We start from the raw sequence: 22,773 nt of genomic DNA on the forward strand, positions 1-22,773 counted from the left end.
GAAAATGCCATTGTCCACACCAGCGGCTGCTCCTTTTGGAGCCACGTTTGTGACCGTGTTGTCCGTGGTTTCTCAACCGGCATCCGTGTCCGACAACGTGTCAGAAGCCAGAGGCCCTGGGAAGAGGGACCCACCGCAGCTACGCAAAACGGCTGTGAGGGGCCCGACCGGTTAGCAGAGTGACCACCACAGAACACTGTCCTTCCCCAAGTGTTCTCGGCCCGGACACAGAAATAGAAATTGCACTTATTGCAAAGGAGCCGTTCTGTTCAAGGATGCCTTTTTTTGAGGGGGGGAGGGGTCAGTCCCTGTTCCTTCCGAGCGTCTCACCAAGTGCCTTAGAACAGGCGTCCCTGTCTCCGGAGGGAGAGCCGCGAGTTCTGTCCCCTGGTGTCTGGACCTGCCACCCCTCTCCCCGGCCCAGCAGGCATCGTCTCTTCCTCTTGTCTGTCACAGCTTGTCGAGCCTCTGACGCCCAGCGGAGAAGCTCCCAACCAAGCTCTCTTGAGGATCTTAAAGGAGACGGAATTAAAAAAGGTCAAGGTGCTGGGCTCCGGAGCATTCGGCACGGTGTACAAGGTGAGCCCCCCGGGGGTCCCGGGCGCCTTCCGCGGCGGTCTTCATCGTGGTCACGTGCTCTTTGTGTCACTGAGCGTTTAGGAAGAGCCAGTGTTTTTCTCAAGTTGTCTAGAGGAAATCTTTTATAATCCCAGTGACAAGTAACTGGTGCGGTGAGATCTGTACACAGGCACAGACATTTTCAGGAGTTCAGTGTGAGCTTTCCGAGGGGTGGGTGGCACAGGTCCGTCTGAGAGAGGGTTGCCTGTCACGGCACAGCAGCATCTGAATAAAGCCCAGCTCAGAACAGCTTCCTCTTCATTTCTCTCTCCTACATCCCCATTGCATAGTCTGATTGCAGTTAGGCCTAGACCCGGAATCTCAGAATTCTGGACAAAATGACTCACACTGACTGTGTAACTGGCACGAGCTTAGGGGTTTTGTCTAACTGCTCTGATTTCTGGAACGTGATAGCTAAAGAGCTGCTGAGCTGTCGTGACTCCCAGCACCGGTGGCCTTGGGTGCAGAGCCGTGCTCGAGCCCCTCGCCCTTTGGGCTGGGGTCACGAATGATGCCCAGCCAGCCTAGGAGCCGCCTGTTACGTGTATGACGCTTGCCAGCCAATGTCTTCACCTCTCTTCGTCACAGGGACTCTGGATCCCAGAAGGCGAGAAGGTTAAAATTCCTGTGGCTATCAAGGAATTAAGAGAAGCCACATCTCCAAAAGCCAACAAGGAGATTCTTGATGTGAGTTTCTGCTTTATTCTCTAGCTCTCTGCGGGCCTGGAAGCCAGAAGCCACCTTTCTTCGTGGTTGGCAGCACATTGCTCTGTTTTAGACTCTGTCATCACCGCATTCTAAATGGTCGCTTTTCCTGGCTTTTTTCCTTCTGGCTATAGTTGGTATAATTCTCTCTCGTAGAGAAGACTCACTCTTCCATTCTCTTATCGGCCCCCGAAAGTACGGAAGCCTGCGGTCCCTGGGCATCCACCGGGGGCCGTCCCTGTGCTCATGGCTTTACCCCTGCCGTCTCAGTGACTGCCGCTGGCGGGCCTGTGCTGCTCTAGGTGTTGTGCTCACCAAGCTTTCAGTGAAGAAACGGAGGCATGAAGCAGCCTGATGCTCAGGGTCACGTGGCTGGGGTAGGATTCCAGCACGTGGTTACTTCTGACTCTGAAATGCATGTTCGTTTTCTTCCACCAGCTAGCTCATCTTTGAAATGGCTTTGTAAAGGTGCCTAGGATTAACACTATGATGCTCTATGAACTCTATAATCTCTTGCTCCCCTTCTGTACTTTCTCTCAAAGTAATTTAAAGGTTATTTCTAGCGACTGCTGATTGCTACTTCATGGACTCTTTGAAATACTCCACAAGATTATTGTTACATGTGTTTACTTGCGATTCTCTTGAACTTTTTCCACCTTCCCCGGACCCTCACTAGCGAGTGAGGGGGCTGCACAGTCTTAGAAAGAGGCTGGATGCAGGAGGGGCCAGCCTGGAGCTGGGCAGAACCCTCTGCAGGTAGAAGCTCAGGAAGCTCCGGTGGACACACCCTTGGGGTCCCGGGCTAACAGCGCTGGCCTCCGCTTGCCGTGGTGGATGTGGGTTTCTCTTGCTCTTGTCCCAAAGCAGAGCCAGTGAAAGAGGAGCTGGAGGGGCTCAGCGGTGAATTAGGGAAACAGTCAATGAAAAAGGAAAACGACTGCCTTTACTGAGTCAAAAATCTAGAGAACTTAGTTCGTGTTACAGCCACGAAGGACAAAGTTCAAATATAACATTTCCCCACTCTTGTATCTAACCCACAGAATATACAGTAAGCAAAGCAAACATGGGCCTTTTTAAAAAAGCGTTCAGACAGTGAGCTTCCCAGGAGCGCACTCTCTCCAACCCCATTTTCTCCAGGCAGCCTCCTCTCCTTTCATCGCAGCAGGAAAGTCCCACCCCAGTATCTTCTACTTGAAGGATGATGTATTAACACAGTGCAACAGAAGGTCTCACACACTGATGATAGCTTACCAGGCAAAGTTATCTTTCATTTTCACAGTTTACAAATTAACGTACAGTCTGTTAACGTAACGTCGACTCCTGTTTCCATAACCACAAGTACAGCAAACAAGTGATTTGTGAAGTCTCTTCACTTTCAGCCTCTAGCTCCTTCTCCTACACTGTTAAAAAGAAAATCTTTTTGCAGAATTGGCTTCCTTAATTCATTTGTTACTCATTTAAGACATTCTAATAACTTTCACAAAACGGTGTTGAGATGTGAATTTTAACAATATTCACTACGCAGAGTAAGGGCGATTTTGAAGACAGTAGCTATACTTTGGGAAGGAAGTAGCTTCACTGAGAAGGGCCCTCCAGGACCCCTAAAACTGGAGGAAATCTGCGTTCGTGGGCCAGAGTTGGGGTAGAAGATAGAGAAAGGAAAGACTGACAAGGTAAAAAAAAAAAAAAAAAGTGTGAAGTCCCATTTCGCCTCTTGCGCTGTCTCTGTCCTGCTCTCCTTCTCTCCCTGCGTCCCCCCACCCACCCCGGTTTCTTCCTCCTGCTCTAACACCTGTCCTGTGGCTGTAACCAGAGGGATGGCAGCCCGAGGCCCTCCGCCTGCTTTTCCCGAAGCTCCCTCTGCCCCACATACACAGGGAGCCTGTCCTCGCAGGGTGGGCGCAGCCGTGGGGAGCCCCTGAGGGAAGGGAAAGCTGAAGCAGCCGCCAGTGATTTGAGGGACAGTTTCAACAGTGAGTTAAAAGGCAAGTTAATTCTGTGACAGGCAGCCCAGGGGGCTGAGCGTGGGCTTTTTTTTTTTTTTTGGCGGTACGCGGGCCTCACACTGTTATGACCTCTCCCGTTGCGGAGCACAGGCTCCGGACGCGCAGGCTCAGTGGCCATGGCTCACGGGCACAGCCGCTCCGCGGCATGTGGGATCCTCCCGGACCGGGGCAAGAACCCGTGTTCCCTGCATCGGCAGGCGGACTCTCAACCATTGCGCCACCAGGGAAGCCCTGAGCGTGGGCTTTGAAACACTCACACGCACTTGTAAATGGCTCCAGCAACCCGTACTCTTATTCCCCTACCCAGGCCAGCACTGAGGTCCAGCACACACACCCTCCAACCCTGGCGCACGCTGCGGTCAGTGGTGGCTTAGTTAATGGGACACTTTCAGAAATATTCTTAAAGTTAAGCGTCTGCCTCTCCTGAAGGAGTTTAAAGTCTAGTGGAATCCTTTTTCCCCAATCTTTAACGTAAACTAGTTCACAGATGAGGGAGACGGCAAGAAGGAAGGCCCCCCAGATTTCAACGGTTGGACAAAATAATAGACTTCCAAGGTCACCGAGCCTCAGAGGCCCTCCTGCCACGTGACTCTGACCTCAGCCTTGGGAGCCTCCGAGCGTGGGCTCTGCCTGCCAGTCTGCACGCCTGGGGGGGGGTGGCCGATCAGAGATGGCTGGGGGATATACCAAGCGTTCTTGCCGTAGGTCACAGTGCACCTTTGAGATTCCAAGAAAAACAAAGCTAAGGACAAAGCTGACGTTAACTCCTGCACACACTGAACAGGACACACCACCAGGCAGCATCCCCATTGTGCCCGGGCTTCGGCAGGCAGAAATCTGTGGCTGTACCAGATTTTAATAGGAGCGGGGTCCTGGCAGGGCTCCAGGCTCTGTGTGGCCGGACACCCACGCCCATGCTCTGCTCCCCGAGCCCCAGGTCAGCTCCCCACGGCCCGCAGCAGATGGGCCGCTCAGACTGCTCTGATCTGCAGATTTCTCTCCCCTCTAAAATGAATACAACATGTTTCCAAGTCTCCACCAGATCTTAAGAAAATAAGAACAGCCAGGGGATTTCTTTGGTGTTATGGTTGTACAGTTTCCCAGACTGGGGGAGAGACGTGATTTGTGCTTTTCTGGCGATCGCACGGCCTATTGATGTTTCCACAGACTTTCCAGCTTAAATTTAGGGCAGGCAACGGAACGGGAATGCAAAACACATTTATATACGTGCTCTTTCTGTGTCATGAGGTGTGGCGCTTTCTGGTAGCCCATCTGCCGGAGCACTCAACAAGGCCTCGCGGTGCGTGGGGTAAGCGGGGGAGGGCCTGGGTCGGGGGAGCCCCGGGTGTGGGCCCCGCCCTGACATAAGAAATGTGGTCTCTGGTCGTCGTTCACTGGGCCTCAGTTTCCTCTTCAGACAAATAACGGCTTGAGAAGAAACCACTTGCAGGCCTTCTCCAGTGTTAACTTTTTATCAGTAGCCCTTCTCAAAGGTGAAGAGCTGTCAGAAGGTCCATAGCATTAAACACCTGCTCTGCTGTTGTGATGTGCGTTTGCAACACGGACGAGGAGAAATGCCTGTGAGAGCAGGGCGTCTCCACTTGGGGCAGCGTCCAGACAGACGGTGGCTCTGCAGCGGATGTCAGAGCTGTGGGTTTCTTTCCGTAGTGGACGTGGCATGGGCTCTGTCTCGTATGATTTCAGTGTCGTTCGGCCGTGGTGTTTCTGAGGCAGCTCTGTGCCTAGAGATGTGTTGGGCACCACGGGAAGGACGAAGCAGGAGCAGGTGTTGGGGAGGTGAGGTGATAAACACGCCCCAGCTCCGTGCATCTCACACGGCACACCTGCCCCGGGTGAGGCCCGAGGGTTGGCATCTCTGGCAAGTTCGCAGGCCGTACGGAGCCTGCTCCCCCGAGGGAGAAACTGCAAGATGCCAGGAGAATTTAACTTAGATTGGGGCTCAGGGATGCCCTCTGAGGAGGGGTCAGCCAGGGAAAGAGGAGGTGGAAGGGCATTCCAGACAAAGGCCGTCCCGGGTGCGGGCGAGCAGAGTTGGGGAGCAGAGAAGAAGGAGGACCGGGGGTCTGTGGGAGGAGAGGCTTTGCGAGGCCTGGCGGGCTCCCCAGGAACAGTGAGGCCAGGGGAGGGGTTCAGGCCATCACGTTTGTGTTTAGGGATGTGTGTACGTGCCCCTGCACCTGTCTGTCACCACTGTCACCTCTGGCTCCTGCGGTGCCTGCCCCAGCATCCCCCTGGCGTGCCTTCACCTGGCCCAGGCCGTGTTCCCTTCTGCACAGAGGGCCCACACCCCCGAGCACAGCAGCAGTCAGGTGGGGAGAGGCGCCTCTGAACTTTCTCTTGGAGACCAGGTGGTCCCTTCTGTGTCTGTATAAAATGTCACCCCCCCCCTTTGGATTCTAAAGGGAAAGAGATGGAGTTTCTTGGTGGAAATTGAGGATTCCCTAATTCTTAGACAAAAGCGAGGCCCAGTTATGTGCATGGTGGTAAATGAAATCCGCTTCCTCCGCCCAAGGATAGCAGAAGGGTTCAGATAAAGTCCATGGCTGTGGGTCTGTGCCGGGCTCCCGCCACGGCAGCCTCCGAATTAGCAGGGGCGGGGCTGTGGGGAGTGGGTTCTGCAGAGCAGCATGGATTTCCCTTCCCAAGACTGAGGCGGGGCGACACAGACCACCTCTTCAGAAATGAATCCTGGGCCGCCAGCAGAGTCTGCGATTGCTGTAGGTGTAACGTCCTCTGTCCGGTTCAGAGCCAGAAACGGTGCACTGAAAGGGCTTCTCTGCTGTGCGTGGCAGCGGTGCCCGTGGTCCCGGCAGTGCGGGGGGAGGGGGTGGCTCCCCCCTCTGCCCCCGGTGCTCTGTGGGGAGGTGAGGTCCCCCTCCCTCTCCCGACCCCCCCCCCCCAGAGCTCTCAGCATCTCCTTCCACGGTGCCCAAGGCCGGGGTTCCGGAGTCAGCGGGCAAGTCTTCACCAGGGTGTGGGCCCCAAGCACGGGTTCCCACCGGCCCTGACACCATTTTAAGCGGCGGCATCTTTGGCTTTGAGGTGGAGGTCTTCGTAAGGGCTCAGCAACGCCCAAACTTGGGGACGTCAGGTCTCATTTTCACCCAACGCTTTGCCGATGGGAGCGCGGCCCGGGCCTCTCTGTGATGCAGAATCCGCACGTGCACTCAGAGGACGCCGTCTCCCGTCAAGCCACTCCACAGCCTCGCGTGCAAGAGACCCCACGGGAACGTCCACTGCACTAGACGTTTCACGGGCACCCTTGTCCTCCACACGTGCACATTTCCAAACTCAAAATCGTGTTCGACTTCTGTACCCGGAAATGGTCTGTCTGCCTGTTCCTTTAGCCACGGCGGGGAGCCCTTCTGATGCGCCCTCTCCTCCTCTCCCCCCAGGAAGCCTACGTGATGGCCAGTGTGGACAATCCGCACGTGTGCCGCCTCCTGGGCATCTGCCTGACGTCCACGGTGCAGCTCATCACGCAGCTCATGCCCTTCGGCTGCCTGCTGGACTACGTCCGCGAGCACAAGGACAACATCGGCTCCCAGCACCTGCTCAACTGGTGCGTGCAGATCGCAAAGGTAAATCAGAGGAGCGTGCTCGGAGCAGGCGCCCAGCTCTGCAGGGAGGGCAGGCAGGGCCACGAGGCAGCGCTGGTGGCTGCCGTCGCTTCGCCGCCCCAGCCTCACCTCCTGGGATGATGCGATCCTGAGGGAGAGCCCCGGAGAACAGCGGCAGAGGGGAAATAAAGACACCCGAGAAATTAATCATTACGTTCTCCATCCTCGGACAGCATAGAGTTTGCCAAGAGGGTGTGTGTATGTGTGTGCACGTGCATGTACGTGGCATGCAGTCTTCTTTAGTTTGGATTGAATTGAATCGGTTGTCCTTTGCATCAGATCGGTGCCTATCCCACTGCACGTTGAAAATCTAACTATTCAGCTACGTTTGCACAGTTTTCTCTGCACTGGGGGCTCTCAGTACGGTTGATGTTAGTGTTCTTGTTTCCCTGGCATTCTTTTTGTTGAATTTGGAGCAGAGGAGGAGGTGTGGCTTTCACCCAGGCAGGACTTGATCACAAGGCCAGCAAACCAGGCCAAGGCTGTCAGGTGACAGTGGCCGGGTGGACAGACAGGTGCTGGCTCTGACGTGCGGTGGCAGGAGGTGAACAGACGTTTCTGCTGCTTCATGGGGCTGCGTACGCGTCCCCCTGTCGACAGGCTAGATCCGGAGCGAGGGAGGGGCTGAGGGGGCAGACAGTGGCCAGGTGGGGCTGAGACCAGGAGCACAGCAATGAGCCAGGTGTTAGCTGCTCATATGGCCTCACAAGGACTGTTCTTCCATTTCAGATCTCCCTCTCTTCAGGCCAGTAGTGCATCAGTTGTCTGCAACCCGACTTGCTAAATTCTGTTTCTCCTGACAGTGGGTATACCGTTCACTCCGCTGAATGAATGGAATCTGTGGGCAGGCCCCGCCCTCAGCCCCGGGGCGGGTGTTGGGAGCCTGCAGGAACCAGGGAGGACAGGGCGCCCCTCGTCCCCCAGGCCCCATCCAGGTCCTGGTTGCTCGCCTCACCCAGGGCGGCAGCACCCTCGGTCCTGCAGATTTCCTCCTGAGGATGCTCTGAACTCGCTCGCTCAACCCCCAGCAGGCGTAGAAGGTGACTAAAGACACGAAAACGTGTTCTGGGCTCTGCCCAGCCTGCAGCCGCCTGAGACGCCCGCTACAGGACGGGCTCCTCTGGGGTCAGCGGTGCAGGGTGAGGCTGGCGGTGGGAGGCCGCCTCAACCCTCTTCTTCCAGTGCCCGTCGGGGTCGCTGTCTCAGCCACAGCCGCGGAGGCTCTGGCACGCGGTGGTGTGGGTGTGCCTCTCGGACGCCCGCCCATCGCGCGGTGCTCTCGGCGTAACCCCGGTCACAGAGCAGAGGAGTCACATGGCCGCTGCTAGGCAGTGGTCCTGGTAGAGCCTGTGCGCCTCGCGTGCTGTGGTCTCATGAAAAGGCTGGTTATTTCTCTGTCTGACCGTGTTAGTTTCCTAGGGCTGCCACCAAAAAGCACGACAAACTTAGTGGCTTACCACAACAGAAGCTTACTCATAGTTCTGGAGGTCAGAAGTTCCAAATCAAGGTGTCAGAAGGGCCGTGCCCCTCCCAAGGCTCTAGGGGAGAATCCTTCCTCCCTCCCCAGCTCTGGTGGCTCCAGGTCCCTCCCGTCTCTGCCCGGTCTTCACGTGGCCTCCTGCCCTAGGCCTGAGTCCAGATCACCCTCTCTCTTAGCAGACACCAGTCATTCCTAAATCCAGGAGGACTTCATCTCGAGGTCTTTAACTGATTAGATCTGCAAAACCCTATGTCTAAAGAAGGTTACATTCTGGGGTGCTGGGTAGGCGTGAGATCTGGGAGGACGCTGTCCAGCCCAGGACAGAGGCTGGGGTCGGGGAGGAGGTCGTTAGCCCCAAGTAGTTTTCGCTGAATATGGCATTTTTCCTGGAGGTTTACTCGTGTCCTGACTCCTGTCCCCAGAAATTCTTCCTTAGTCTCTTCCCTGATGAGCTAAGGCAGGAGAATCACCAAAGCTATCCCCCTCCACCCCAGGCAGCCTCTGTTACCTTGCTTAACTTGCTTTATTTTTTAAAAACACATCTTGCTACCTGCGAAGACCTGGTTTATTTACTTGTTTAACTTGAAACGGGGAGGTGAGCTCCGTCAGAGCCAGGCCTTGGCTGCCGCTGCCCCGGTCAGGCAGGGCGGCCAGAGCTCTGCACGCCTGCCTGGGTGAAGAGGCCCAGCTCACCAGAGGCTGCCTGGGTATTTAGCATATTGTGATTATCTTGTGTCAGTTGGCAGTTCCACAAAAGTGACTTCTTACGTGATGCGACGCATAGCCTTGGCAAGTTCTGCCCGGTACGGAACCGGGCTTGTGACTCTGGGAGATTCACAACTCAATTCTGGCTTTTCTTAGGCGAGTTGTCTCTCTGTGGCCGCAGAAGGGCCTCTGCCGTCTGTCCTCCCGGCAGCGAGAACGGTGCTGGGTAGCCTCTGTGAGGTGCCCACTCGGGCCCCAGTACGCACCCCATGCTCACCTCTCTGGTTTTCTCGCCATATTTTGACTAATTTAAGTTAGATTCATGACGAAAATCTAAGCTGAAACATTGTCTCATTCTGGTTCTATATCGACTTTCTCTCCCTAGAGCAGCGTCTCCTATTTCCGGTCCTCTCTCGTTCATGAGCTTTTCCCCTTCTCTCCTTGGCAACCCTACATTCAGATCTGCCTGCTCACAAGTGTCTGCATAGATGGAAGTTTATTTGACCCCAAAAATCAGTCCTCTGCCAGCACGAGGAAGAAACAAACACCTGGCCACGGCAGTGCCCGCCACAGGGCGAGTTCAGCTGTGCCCGGGCCCTGGTCAGCCATGAGTTTCCAAAGTTCCTGAGTTGACTTTCCAGGGCCTGCAAGTTTTCCAAGACAGTGCTCTAGATAATATTACTCAGAATGTCACCTTGTTATTTCAATCCACTGCTCTGCCTGTTGAACTCTGTTTAGGTTCACTTTCATCCGAAGTCGGTTCACGTTGCAGCTGTTAGATTTGTCTACGACGGAGCTGCTCCCTATTTCACAAGAGAAACCCAAGGCACTGTACTTGAATAGCTGTGGCGCTGCAGTGTCTGTCCTTGCAGGGAAAGGAAAGTAATGGTTTCTTCAGCTGTAAAGAGAGAAATTTGCTCTTGGGTTAGTGACTGTTTACCTAAGGATTGAACAGTTTTCTCTGTAAAAGTTAGAAGTGAAACTACCCAGAAACACTTAGTGGCTGACCAGAAACTAATCTTGGTGGCGTTTTCGAGGTGGGATTTATTGACTTACAAATGTCCTCCCTGATTCACAAAGGCACAGGCTCTCTTGGGAAGTTTTCCAGGATTGATGGAGACCTGGGTACCATTACGCAGGTTTATTGTCCTGGCTAAACTGCTAAGAGGACAAATAAAATTATATCACGGGCAAGAGAAAAAAAGAAAAAAAAAACAGAGGTGGCCTAGTGGGGAATCTTGCTGGGGTTGGGAAAGCAGAGGTGCCCTTCCACACAGGGTGAGAGTGGATTCTAGACTCAAGTCTCAGGAGGCCGTCGAGACGTCACCTGCTCCCTCATCACCGCTTCCTAAGCTCCTGGCTCGGGAAGGTACAGGGGGCTCTCACTCACGGGGAGTGACTTAGGTGCTTCGGAAAGTGTATGCATTCTTCCTGGCTGCATAAGCCAGCTAGTGAATCCCAGAATAATTAGATGGGATAATAATGTACTAAAATGTTAGCATGCAAAAGACGCTGTCTGTCATCAATTCAGTTTAGAGAACACCGCTGCCGCGCCAGGCTCATTCCTCTTAGAGCACCGCAGAGCACGTGACTGCCAACTCCTGCATAAATCAGCTCTCTAGGCTGTGATTAATTTCACATTTTCACAAACCTTTGGGACCACAGAGCTTTCTTTCACCTAACTTGGATTAAGATCTCACAGAAGTGAGTTTTTAGAGAGACGATATACGTTTCAGATACTTGACCAGGCCCTGGTGAGGTTTGAAGGTAGCTGGGGGCTGGGGTCGAGGGCTGGGTGGATGCTGTCAGAAGGAAACCGACCACAACTTCACAAGCACTGAACTACACCTAGTTCATTCTATAAGATGAGACTTAATAAGGATGAACTTCAGAAAACATTCCATTCGAAGGATCCATTTTTTAAGCAGATGGGATACTTAGTTTGGTCTAAACTCATCTGAAAAAGCCCCAGCGTTTTCACTGCTCAGACATTTATAGGCGCTTTCAGGGCACGAGAGCAGCGAAGGGAAGACCCATCCGGGTGAGGAGAGGAAGGTGGGCCTGCCGATGACGTAGCAGAGCATGCTGGCCACTCGTGTCTGAGTCTAGGTCATGACACCCACATCGACAAATTAGAGCCTGGTCGTGAGAGATGAGCAGGGGTGGGAGAGAATGAAAATCATGCTGGAAGAGGGGCCGGAAGAGGGGCTGTTGTCTGCGCAGCCTTCGGGGGCAGGGAGAGACGCTGACGGTCCTGTGCACGGCCTCCTGTCTGGGCCCAGGTGGCTCTGGCCTTCACGCCCATGTCTGCTCCCCCATCGCCTGGCTTTCCTGTGCGCCACATCAGGACTCCTGGAGGTGAAAGGTGAGGTTCCAGGCAGCCCCCACCCTGCTGACTAACTGCAGCCTGAGGGTGGTGATTCAGCCTCCGGCCTCCAGCCTCCATCCACCCGGCTAGAGAGGAAGACGCTTCCTAAGAGCTGATTCAGCGGCAGAGCAGGTACCTGCGTGAAACCCTGGGCAGCAAGACCGCAGACAGGGACACAGCCACACAGCAGATCCGGTTACCAGATAGTCTACTTATTTGAATTATTTTTTTATTTATTCTCACATCGTTCCACAAGACTACAGTTGAACTTAACCTAAACGATCACTTTACAGTATGTCACTATAAAGCCAAAAGTTGTCGTACTGTTAAAGTACATTCATCAACTTCTGGTCATTTCACTTGGTGATTTCTTGAGCATATATCTGTCAGTGTCAGGTATCATGTGAAATACTTATATAAAGAAGACAGAATTTCCTATCTCCCCAAACTTGCAAACAGATGAGGAGAACAGATCCATACAGAGGTAACAGTGCAGCAGGAAATGAGTGGGTCAGAGCAGGAGAGCCGAGGGACCAGACTCCCAGAGGCTGCTCTGCGCGTCACATGGGCATGGCCAGGTGGGCTCAGTCGGCCAGCCAAGCGCCAGGTGCGGGGACGGCAGTGGTGAGGCAGCCGCCCTGCACCCTCGGGAGCCTGGACGTGGCTCTGGTGCTGTGCACACGAGTGAGAGCCCGTCCCTGTCCTGGGGACCATCTGAGGCAGCAGTGAGAGGTGGCCAAGAGACACTGAGGGCTGCCGGAGGGGAGGGGAGACCCCGCAGGAACCCACAAGCGCAGCTTCATCACGAAAGCAAAGGGCGCCGCGCGGGAAGTTATTCGTGATCAGACTTCGTTGGGAAGTGTAGCAGGACGTGGCAGCAGCCTAATTCCAGGTCATGGCACAGGGGTGGAGAAGAGAGGATGGATTTCACATTTAGGAGGAAATGATGGCAATCAGCACTGAGGGAGGACTCTCTGGGCCCCGTCCTAAGTGCTCCATGTTGATGAACTCACTTAATCCTCTGAGTAGCCCGTTTTACATTGGGGGAGAGTGAGGCAAGGGGTGTTGAAGTAACTTGCCCAGGTCTCAAGCTAGGAAGTAGCAAAATCAAGATTCCACCCCAGGGCTCCTTGCTCCCAAGTCTGTGCTTTTCCCCAGCACTTGATGTCACGGGTCAGAGTGGAGCCCACAGGCTGGTGAGCCTAGCAGGCCTCCTGTCCCTACACAGCAGGAGGTTGGGGCCTGGAATAGGAAATTCGGACACTTCCCTGCCTCTTCTGAGGGCAGGGGTTCGGTGGTGTGGACGCCGTGCTTTGCTTTACTCTGCCAGAACCTTCTGCCTACCCCCCGCTTCCTATCCTGCCACCTCCGTAGTCACCAAGTCAGTGTCCGCCCCCACTACCCACCACTGCCCCACATGGTGGTGAAAAAATACACTAGAAATGCAGCGCATTCCTGCCTCTTGCTCTGGGCGTCTCCTAAGTTGCAGGGTGCTGCAGGGCCTGGGAATACGGTCCGTATGTGTCACACCCAGCCCAGGCCTCTCTCCTTCCCCGGGCGTTGTGCGAGGAAAGTCTTTAAAACCCTCGTGAAGCGTCCTGTGTCTCCTGTGCGTTCAGGTCCCAGGGTGGCTCTTCAGATCCCCTTTTAACCTCAGGATTGCCGCATCCATCCTAGCTGTCCTGCGTTAACTAGCAAAATAAATACGTTCCATTCAGTTAAAGTGAGGATCTCAGAGAGAATGCGTTTCCGAGAGGCCCCATGAGGCTGACGCTGATGATGTTGCTTCCTGTGGTTCTGTTTGGATTCTGAGAGTTTACGAGCGATGTCAGGGCTCTTATCTTTGGTGCTGGTTAAACTATAACTCTGCTGGGCCTAGAGTTATAACTGAGATGGCCTTTCAAACCGCCATATTATGTGGGACAGAGACCAAGGAATAGAGTTTTATCTAAGTTCAAATGAGTCTAATCTTGTCCCAAAATTATGTCTGATTTAAATCCCTCTAGCTGTGTGCTCCAGACACGTACTGCTCTTTCCTGCCCTTTCCCAAGCCTTCTCTGAAGGCTGGGGTTACGAGAAAACGTTGCAGTGCATTGCAGTTGCTCTGCTCATCTGAGGTGGGTGGGGGTGGGTGGGGAGGGAGGGGCGGGGGTGGAGCTAGTTCCTTTGTTAGATTCCCATCCACCTGCCCTCGGGCACGCTCAGCTCCGAGGCACAGGGCCAAGATGCTGGGGTGTGGCATCCGTCGGAAGCAATCTCTGGGTCTGCAGACAAGTCTCACTTGGAGGCCCCAGCGGGAAATTAAGGGCATGGTCCCAGTGGTGGCCTCAGAGCCCTGGGGCCCTGGGGCAGCTGTCGAGGCTGTTGTGTGGGTCCCGGACCTCCCAGCACCAGGAGAGGCATCTTCGCAGGTGTGTTTGAAGTGCCTGGCTCGGAACTGTCGGCCGCTGTTATCATTCATTCATCCCTTCCTTCCGTCATCTTCAGCGAGCTTTTGTAAAAAATGTATCCAGTGCACCAGATCCTCTCTTAGGCACGTAAAGAGGCAGAAAGAAAGTTCACGATAGTTAAATGTAGCTGGAAATGCCCTCTGAAGTCCTCCTGTGGGCTTAGTGAACCACAGGGGAGACGATGCTGCTGAAAGGGGCCCCGTGAAGCGGGGGAGGTGCCCGGGAGTAGGAAGTCCTCCTCTGCTAGGAAGCCCTGCTTCTGTCTTCCTCTCCACGCTCCATCCCGAAGGAATGATTCCTAACCTGGAAGTGCTATTCCAGGGAAGCACCTGCCCACCTCCTCTTGAATAGACATGAGCCCATTAACCTTATTTCCCGACACCTGAGACATCTTAGAAAGGAACCATTTAAATCAAACAGCATCTTAAACATTCAGGAGCTTTCTAGATAATACAGTGGACACATGGGAATCTTTTTCTTTTCCCCCAAGAAAAGAAAAACATTAAAGGCTTCGAAAATAGCCCTCAAAGACTAACTCCTGGGTAGTGTCTTTATAAGATCCTGTTTTCCTGTGATGGCTAGTTTAACTCTAGAAGGAAAATTTGTAAACTTCACTTTGATGTGACAAGTTAATTAGTAATTTTTACCTAATATCTTATGCAAAAGGAAGCAATGAATTTGCCAGAAAATTTGGGATCTATCCTTATCTACAGAGGTATTCCCTGCATTTGCACTAAAATGAAGAGAGCTACATGCAAAAGGCTCGAGAGTAATGCAGAGTTGGTTTTGCCCATTCATTTCCATTTTGTGCCCTTCGGTAAGCATTTCTGTGGTGCCTGCCCTTCACTGGAGGAGAGTTCATGGGTGTCGGCTGTAAAGGAGGCTGGAAATGTGGTCCACCTCCCTGACTGGGGAGAGGAGAGGCACCTTTGTGAGCAAGTAGGAGAGGACGTGGTTCCAGCCACACGGGCCGTGTGCAGAACTTGACCCTCCGGCTTGGCTTCTCCTGCCTGCCCGTCTGGCCCTGCACAGGGGCGAGGGCTGCCAAGCTCATGTCAACGGGTTAGAGCTTGCGAGGGTCCAAGGGAAGCTTGGCTCAGCTGGGCAGGCTTCAAGCCATGAATAGGGGCAGGGAGTGAGCCCGCCTGTCAGGGGAGAAAGGGCAGGTGACAGAGACACCAAGGAGGCTGTGGACAAGGGCTAGAGGTGAGGGGTCACACAGTTAGCCCTTCGTAGCCGGGGTCCTGCATCTGCAGAGTCAGCCAACCGTGGATCAAAAATATGTGGGAAGAAAATTCCAGAAAGCTCCAAAAAACAAAAGTTGAATTGGCTGGATGCAAGCAACTGTTTACATAGCATTTACATTATGTTTACAAGTATGTACGTTGTATGAGGTGTTATAAGTAATCTAGTGGTGACTTAAAGTATGCAAGAGGATGTGTGTAGGTAACAAACACTTGCTCCATTTGTTATAAGGGACTTGAATATCTACGGATTTTGGTTAGGGGGGTGGCAGGGAGAGGGGGTCCCGGAACCAGTCTCATGGGTACCAAGGGCTGACGGTACCTCCGAGGATTCACTATGTGTCGGGCACTGCGCTGGGCACTTCTCAAGTATTCTGTCTTTCTGTCTCTTCCAGCCTTGATTCTGATTACAGCAGTTGTGGAGGCAGCCAGGGAGGGGGTAGGGAGTGGCACCTTGTATCCATAAAAGCAAATTCAACATCCATGTGATTTCAATTTCAAAAAGAGAAAATAAAACAGGACCGAAACCTTCACTGGTAGTGAATCACGTACGATGCTCCAGGAAAGCGTGATGAGAGCCCTGGGTCCTGGGGAGGTGGCGCCGCAGACGCGCTGGCGCGCAGGGAAGGCGAGGCCGGGCAGGTGGGGTCGGCCGTCCCGAGCAGGAAGCAGCGCGTAACCAGGTCACGGCCGACGGCGGGGCTCCTGCTGCGTCACTGGCTTCTTCTGTTTGTTCAGCTGAGTTTGAAGCTTGAGTAACTGGATGGACATAAGGTAGTAAGTCAGCAGCCAGTTACGTCTTCATCTCTTCCCCTTTTCGTCCGTGGAGCAGGTAGACTCTGGTCACTGATGTTACCAGGTGCAAGTCACTGTGTCTGTGGAGGGCAGTCCGTCCGCAGACAGACTCCGGCTCGGAGGCTGTCGCGTACGTGACGCTGCACCCTGCGCTGGGGCGCCCGCCCTCTGATCCCCGCCGCGCCCTCCAGGGGAGCCCGCTGAGCACCCGCCCCTCACCGCGCCCCCCCGTGTTGCAGGGCATGAACTACCTGGAAGACCGGCGCCTGGTGCACCGAGACCTGGCGGCCAGGAATGTGCTGGTGAAGACGCCGCAGCACGTCAAGATCACGGATTTCGGCCTGGCCAAACTGCTCGGCGCCGAGGAGAAAGAATACCACGCGGAGGGGGGCAAGGTAAGGCGCGGGCCTGTAAAGGGCGAGCACTGCCCTGCCAGCAGGCTGACCCGGGTGGGGCCACCCTCGGGGCCTGCTGGGTGAGCTCACAGCTGCCACCAGCACCCGGGTCCAGCCAGGCTCTTCTGGCCGTGCAGCCAGAGCTGCCCGCGGAGCAGGACTTGCTGGGAAGGTGCGTAAAGAGGTTTCTGACACACCCAGAGGCCGGAGGCGGTACACGTGAGCTCAGCTCCATCTCCATCGCTAGGTGACCGTTAGCCAAGGGTAGGTGTCAACCTCCCAGTCCTGGGTAAAGCCCCTCTCAGAAGAACAGCTGGGAGAGCGGCACGGAAAGGGCCCCATGTTGTTCCAGCAGCTCCCGAGGGGCGCTGGCCGCGGCCGCATTGGCTTCTTCCTCTCGGATGGGCCTGGGGCTTCTCCAGGGGGCTGTCCCAGCAGCGACGGGTGCGGGGGTCCTGATAGGCCCTCCAGAACGCCCTGGCTCAGCTGCTCCCGTCTTCGCTCTCACTGTGGCCCGCACGGCTCCAAGCAGCTAGCCCTGCAAACAGCCACAGACACAGGGCACAGCCAGGGCCCCCCGCCGCCAGCACGTGCACCCAGCTCAGCAGAAGAGCCACGGACCAAAGGGCCTCAGCTCTGGGCCTGACAGAGGCCCTGTTCTCTACCAGACTAAACCTCTCCCTACCGGCTGGGAAGGTGCACTGGGCTGGGCTGGGCTGGGGGCGGCCCGGCGTCCTCACCTTTGTTGCTTGTAATTTATTCCGGTGTGATTTCCTTTTTTTCAACACTGTTGTCTTCTTACTTTTCTCTCTCATCTTCCCAAGGTGCCTATCAAGTGGATGGCTTTGGAATCCATTTTACACCGAATTTATACCCACCAGAGTGACGTCTGGAGCTACGGTGAGTCGAAATCCCGAGGCTGATGAAGCAGGGCTGGGGCTGCACTGGCTTGTGTTGTTCACGCACGTCGTGCGCTCTGCCGTCCAGGACGGTGACTTAACAATCACATGATCACCACTGTCTGTCTGTTGTACTAGAAAACGTGAAAAAGGAAACTGAGTCTAACTCCCGTACCAAGTGTCACTGGAGAGAACAGTGAGCTTGTCAGGAGAGCGGGTAACGGGAGGGAAGGAACTTGAACCTAGGAGACGCCTGTACCCCCAAATCAAACCAAAGGTGACCTCTTGCCCTGAATCTGAAGTGAACCAAAGGGAGATGACAGATCAGGTTTCATGGGGACGAGTTTCCCGGTAGAGGAATGTGGTTTTATGATGGACTAACTCGCGGCGGTTTTGGTTTCATATAGTGAGGGGTCATCTTTGTGTATCAGAGAGAATGGCTTCAGGAAATGCACTGTGAGGGTGTGTTTGTGGGGAAATGTGAGGAAAGGGAAATAGTTACTGTTTCCAGCTCTTGTGAAGGCCGTCTCGTCGGGGTCTGATTCTTCTTCCTTCAAAGCCCACGCAGCCCTGTGCTCCGTCCTCTGACGGGCTTCCCTGTCTTCAGACACACCTGTCACGCTCTCGCCTCGTCCTCTGTACAGAGCATTTCCTGAGTCCGCAGGGGCCTTGCCTTCCAGGAAGGCATTTCCACTGGCTGCCGTGCTGGGGTGCTTCCACCTCTGTTACTGCAGGCAGTCCTCTCTGTCACCCAGAATCAGCCCAAAGGTTGCAAAACACCTGATCCGCACTGAACTATGTATGCATCAGCAGCCTATCCCAGCTATGAACGCAACAGAGGTGAAGGGGTCACCCACCTCCATGGAAACGTGTATTTGGGGAGAGCAATAGTGAAAGGAATCTCCAAGAGGAATTTAGCCATTATCACAAAAACAAAATCATTCAGGAGATTGTCCATTTAGCATTCCTTTCATAGCATTATTAACTTCCTAATATTCCGAATGCATCTTTAAAAATTGCATGGGTCTTTGTCTTTTCTGCTATAATGTAAGCTTTACAAAGATGGAGATCTTTGTGAATGAATAAGTGAATTTTCATTTATACCTGTGAGCTGAGCTGCTCACAATGAACCGGATAAGGAAATAAAGCTATTCTGATGCCTTATTTTCAGTCATGTTCAAGAAATGTCTACTCCCCCAGAGGGATGGGAAGAAATGCTGCTTTCCCATTTGTGGTCCTGCCCAGAGCTGTCATTGTCATTGTCACAGCCCAAGCCACCCCACCCCCACCCCCAGTGACACCAAGGAGGGGCTCCTCCTGGGTCTTCTCTGGGCTTGTTTTACACCCACTCATCTATTCTCCAAACAGCAGGAAAATGTATTTTTAAACTACATTAGACGTTCGCTTCTCTGCTTAACATCCTTCTTTGGTGTTCCACGTATGTTCCAGATAAAACCTGAGCCCCTAACCGTGATCAGTTAGGATCAGAAGTGGTCTGCCTTTCCCAGCCTACCAGCTGCACTCTCCCCTGGCCCTGTGTGTCCACTCGCAGCGCGCACTTGGGCCACGTTTGTCCAGTAAATGAAAACTCTCCGACTCAGTGACTTAATCCCTGTGAATGATTACAACCGACATCAGAAAGCCAGCATCACCACGGGGGCGCTGTGTCTTTCGTCTCAGTGGAAATCATGTTGTCAGTGATTCTAATCTGCTGTCCTGGCAGTACACCAGACCTGTTACAACATGAACCTGAGTTTTTAGGCTAAAAACATATCCTGTTACTCCACTGTCTAGGCTCCAGTCGAGGCAAAATAGTTTAGTCAGTTAGGGACCTATGAGTTCCGCTTAGGAGTTGAAAAGAGAGAGAATTCATAGCACCTTCCAGCCCCACTCATACCCCACAACCGGGTACACACACTGCCCGCTTTCACCATTTGTTCTGAAACCTGAAAAGCTGCCTTCCCGTAGGAATTCATTGTGTGTGTTTAAATGCAATGTCTAAACCTAGTTAGAGGAGGACCAATCGACTTTAAAGATCTGGGCATGAGATTTTCTTTCTTTCATCAAGTCCATATTGACTCCGTGGTGGGCAGGACAGAAGAATCTATTTTCTTGTCCCTGGACCACTGCTTTCCTTCATTCTTCAGCCTTGCATTTTGCGTGTTAGTTCAGGTCATTCGGTTTTGGAATGACCTCTGAAAAATCTATGCAGATCCGTGGTGATAGGCATTTGGAAGCCAGTCTCAAGAAAAGGGGGGGTTAGACTAGCTGGAGACCAGGAAGGCCCCGGGTTCCTGTGTCTGGTCCCTCCCTGTGTGGTCTGGGAACCCAGGCTCAGGCCCACTGCACTCATCGCTAGTGGCACCTTGCTGTCCAGGTGGGGACATACTCCCCACGGCATTTGTGTGTTTCTGGAGCAGAGAATTCCATCAAGGGAGGCACGGAGATGGAAGGACCATCAGAACTTCGGAACAGTCTTAAAAAACACCAATTCTAAAATTACTCCTGCTTTGACTTTTTTAATCATGACGATGGATGGATGTTGAAATTAAAAGTATGGGGTTTTTATATTTATCAAAAGGAACACAGGGGGTTTTTCTTCCAATTTTTTTATGCTTTAAAAACAGTTTATAACCTTGCTGGTAAGTCACCTGGGGCCGATGATGTCTGGGTGTGGCACTCCAGCTCCACAGACGGTAATCCGTATGTTTCAGAGTGGTGGTATTCCCTTTGCTGTTATTACTAAAGTTTACTATTTATGGGCTGCTTACTATTTGCCTGGGATCGTCTGAACACTGCAGTTGTGTTATCTTGTTTGGTCCTCACAACTGTCCTATGAGGCAGACACTGTCATCACCCCCGTTTACAGGGAGCTGAACTGAGACTTCTAGCATCAAGCAAATTGCCCAAGGCCACAGACATGGGTTTTTAAACCTTAGAAACAGTATGTCAACAATGATGACTAAAGACAAGGTGCAGTGATTATTACTGACTCACAAAGCAACGCTTCTTCCTCTTAGGAGTCACCGTTTGGGAGTTGATGACCTTTGGGTCCAAGCCTTACGACGGGATCCCCGCGAGTGAGATCTCAACCGTCCTGGAGAAGGGAGAACGCCTGCCTCAGCCGCCCATCTGCACCATCGACGTCTACATGATCATGGTCAAGTGTGAGTGGCCGGCTGCACCTGGCCCTGGGCTGCCCTGAGCCAAGCGCCCCAGGCCTTCGACGCCCTGAACACATGCTGTCACGGTCCATAGGCAGGCACATCTGTAAACACCCCCTCAGACACTTCTGGAAGCACTTACCTGACGCACTGAGCGCTGTGAGCTGACGTTTGCCCATGTTCACAAGCAAACAAGTAAAATCCAAGTCCCCCATAAGCCATTGCACCAAAATATTCTTCTCTCTGAGTTGCTCAGTGAAAAAGCTGCCCCACTTTTTGAAGCCTGTTACCAGAGAGACTGTTTTTAAATGCCTAACAATGAGTAACCACAAGAGGTTAACAGAATCGGCATTCCTGCTTTGACGTAAACGTTTTCAGACAGTGGATTTATGTGAGGCCTTCTGCAGTGGGAGCAAGTAAACATTTTAATCTAAGTAAGAATGTGTAGCTTGACGGTGACACTACCGCGCCATCAGAATCACGAATTCAGTAGGCTCTGCGGGCCACATTACATGCATGATGAGCATTTATACAGAAGGTAGCACAGGGAATGTGATCGAGTTAATGTAAATATTAAGCCTTTCTGAACTTTAGACCACAGAGTTAATCATTTTTAACGTCCTTGCTTTAGGTTGCGGAAGCTGGGATCCAGAGAGGTTACATGATTTGTGTCAGGTCACATAGCAGTCTGGCCCAGAATAGCTTGACGTCCTGCTGATAGAAAATAAATAACCCTCAGGGATCAGGAGGATTTGCAGTCGATAGCTGTTCCTCCAGCATGTTTAATCTAGACTTGGATCATCGTGTACTCAAATGCACTGGCACGGCTGACAGAAGTATCCCCACCATGGAAGGCACCGAAGCACCCCCTGTCACGTACACATGTGATTGCTTCAGTGTGTGATACAGTGAAAGCACCAGGGTGTGGAATTCCCAGACGCCGAGGTTCTTAAGAAAGTCCCTAATTTTCCCTAAACCGAATCTGGTTTCCAGCTTACTAGACTGCTGAGTGAACATGGATGAGGGTGAAGGTCAAGGGAGGGCTTCACCGAGAGACCTGGACTCAGGGCACCCTCCAGTCCGAGCGGTTCACAGAAAGCAGTGCATATCCTGCAGTCACTTAAGGTGATGACACCAGAATGCTGGCCCTTGGAAGGGGAGGTGCAGGAACTTAGAGCATGTTGTTGTCATTCTGACTCCGATATGTGATGGCATCATGGTCTTTAAACAGTAATCAGTGCTGGTTTGCCAAGACTGAAAAACCTGTCACAGATTAGGTTTCGTCCTCGTTTATTTGTCTAAAAGAATCTCACCGTAAGTGCGTTCTCTCAGCGATGCCATCTTTATCACTTCTTTCAGGGCTCTAATTGCACTGACTTTCCTCCTTCCTTCCCCAGGCTGGATGATCGATGCAGATAGTCGCCCAAAGTTCCGTGAGTTGATCATTGAATTCTCCAAAATGGCCCGAGACCCCCAGCGCTACCTTGTCATCCAGGTACCAGATCCCAGTCTGCACACCCACTGGGAAAATCCGTCTAATATGCATCAAATGTCACTGTGCTCCGTCCGGTGCCGACACAGCCTCCCCGTCTCGCAGGTCACACCATTAATCCTCAGTGCATTAGGACAAGCGCAGCCCAAGCTGTGGACTAAGTGGAGTGCGCCGTGGGGCCCCCAGCTCCATCTGCCACCCCTGTGAGCCCCTCACACTCAGCTCATATCATGGTCCCCTTAGCCAAAGCCTTATGTTGCTCTCCTGGAGGACCAGGGCTTTGGTGTCGGGCAAACCTGGGGCTTCAGATCCCTGACTCTGTACTTACAACGTTAGGTTAACGAAACTAAGCTCGCAGAGCTGCTTTAAAGATTCAGTGAAATAATACATGCAAAACACTTTGCAAAACGCCTCAAGGTTCTGCTCAGCAATCGCAGGGTGTGTGTGTTGGAGGGGAGAGACCCCACACCACCAAGCAAGCAGTTCTCCAGCACCAGCTGGTGTCCTTCAGTTCAGCTCGATCTGACACTGTCCACCTGGAGACAGCGTCAGATCCCACAGTCCTCCAGGGCCACTTCCCCTCCCCCCAGGTCACATGCCCGTCCCAAGTCCAGGTTGTCACCTGGGCATCTGACCATCTGGCAGAAGGTTCCCACAACCCCCTCCTTGGGTTCCATTAATTTGCTAGAGTGGCTCTCAGAACTCAGAAAATCTTTTTACTTACTGGATCACTGGTTTACTCTAGAAGGGTATAACTCAGGAACAGCCAGACAGAAGAGATGCAAGGGGCAAGGCATGGGGGAAGGGCGCA

General features: G+C 53.2%; 1 protein-coding gene across 2 annotated transcripts in view; it reads left to right on the forward strand.

Annotated features, from left to right (window-relative positions):
• EGFR (epidermal growth factor receptor) overlaps positions 1-22,773 on the forward strand; it is a 188,629-nt gene that overhangs the window by 160,593 nt on the left and 5,263 nt on the right. For both annotated transcript variants that reach the window (XM_079932429.1, XM_079932430.1), the window contains exons 18-24: positions 457-579; positions 1,207-1,305; positions 6,746-6,931; positions 16,252-16,407; positions 17,232-17,307; positions 20,327-20,473; positions 21,868-21,965. In XM_079932429.1, the coding sequence (XP_079788555.1) occupies positions 457-579; positions 1,207-1,305; positions 6,746-6,931; positions 16,252-16,407; positions 17,232-17,307; positions 20,327-20,473; positions 21,868-21,965 (885 nt within the window). The remainder of the gene's footprint in view (positions 1-456; positions 580-1,206; positions 1,306-6,745; positions 6,932-16,251; positions 16,408-17,231; positions 17,308-20,326; positions 20,474-21,867; positions 21,966-22,773) is intronic.

The sequence above is a fragment of the Stenella coeruleoalba genome (assembly GCF_951394435.1).
Source record: "Stenella coeruleoalba genome assembly, chromosome: 9".
Classification (NCBI taxonomy): Eukaryota; Metazoa; Chordata; class Mammalia; order Artiodactyla; family Delphinidae; genus Stenella; species Stenella coeruleoalba.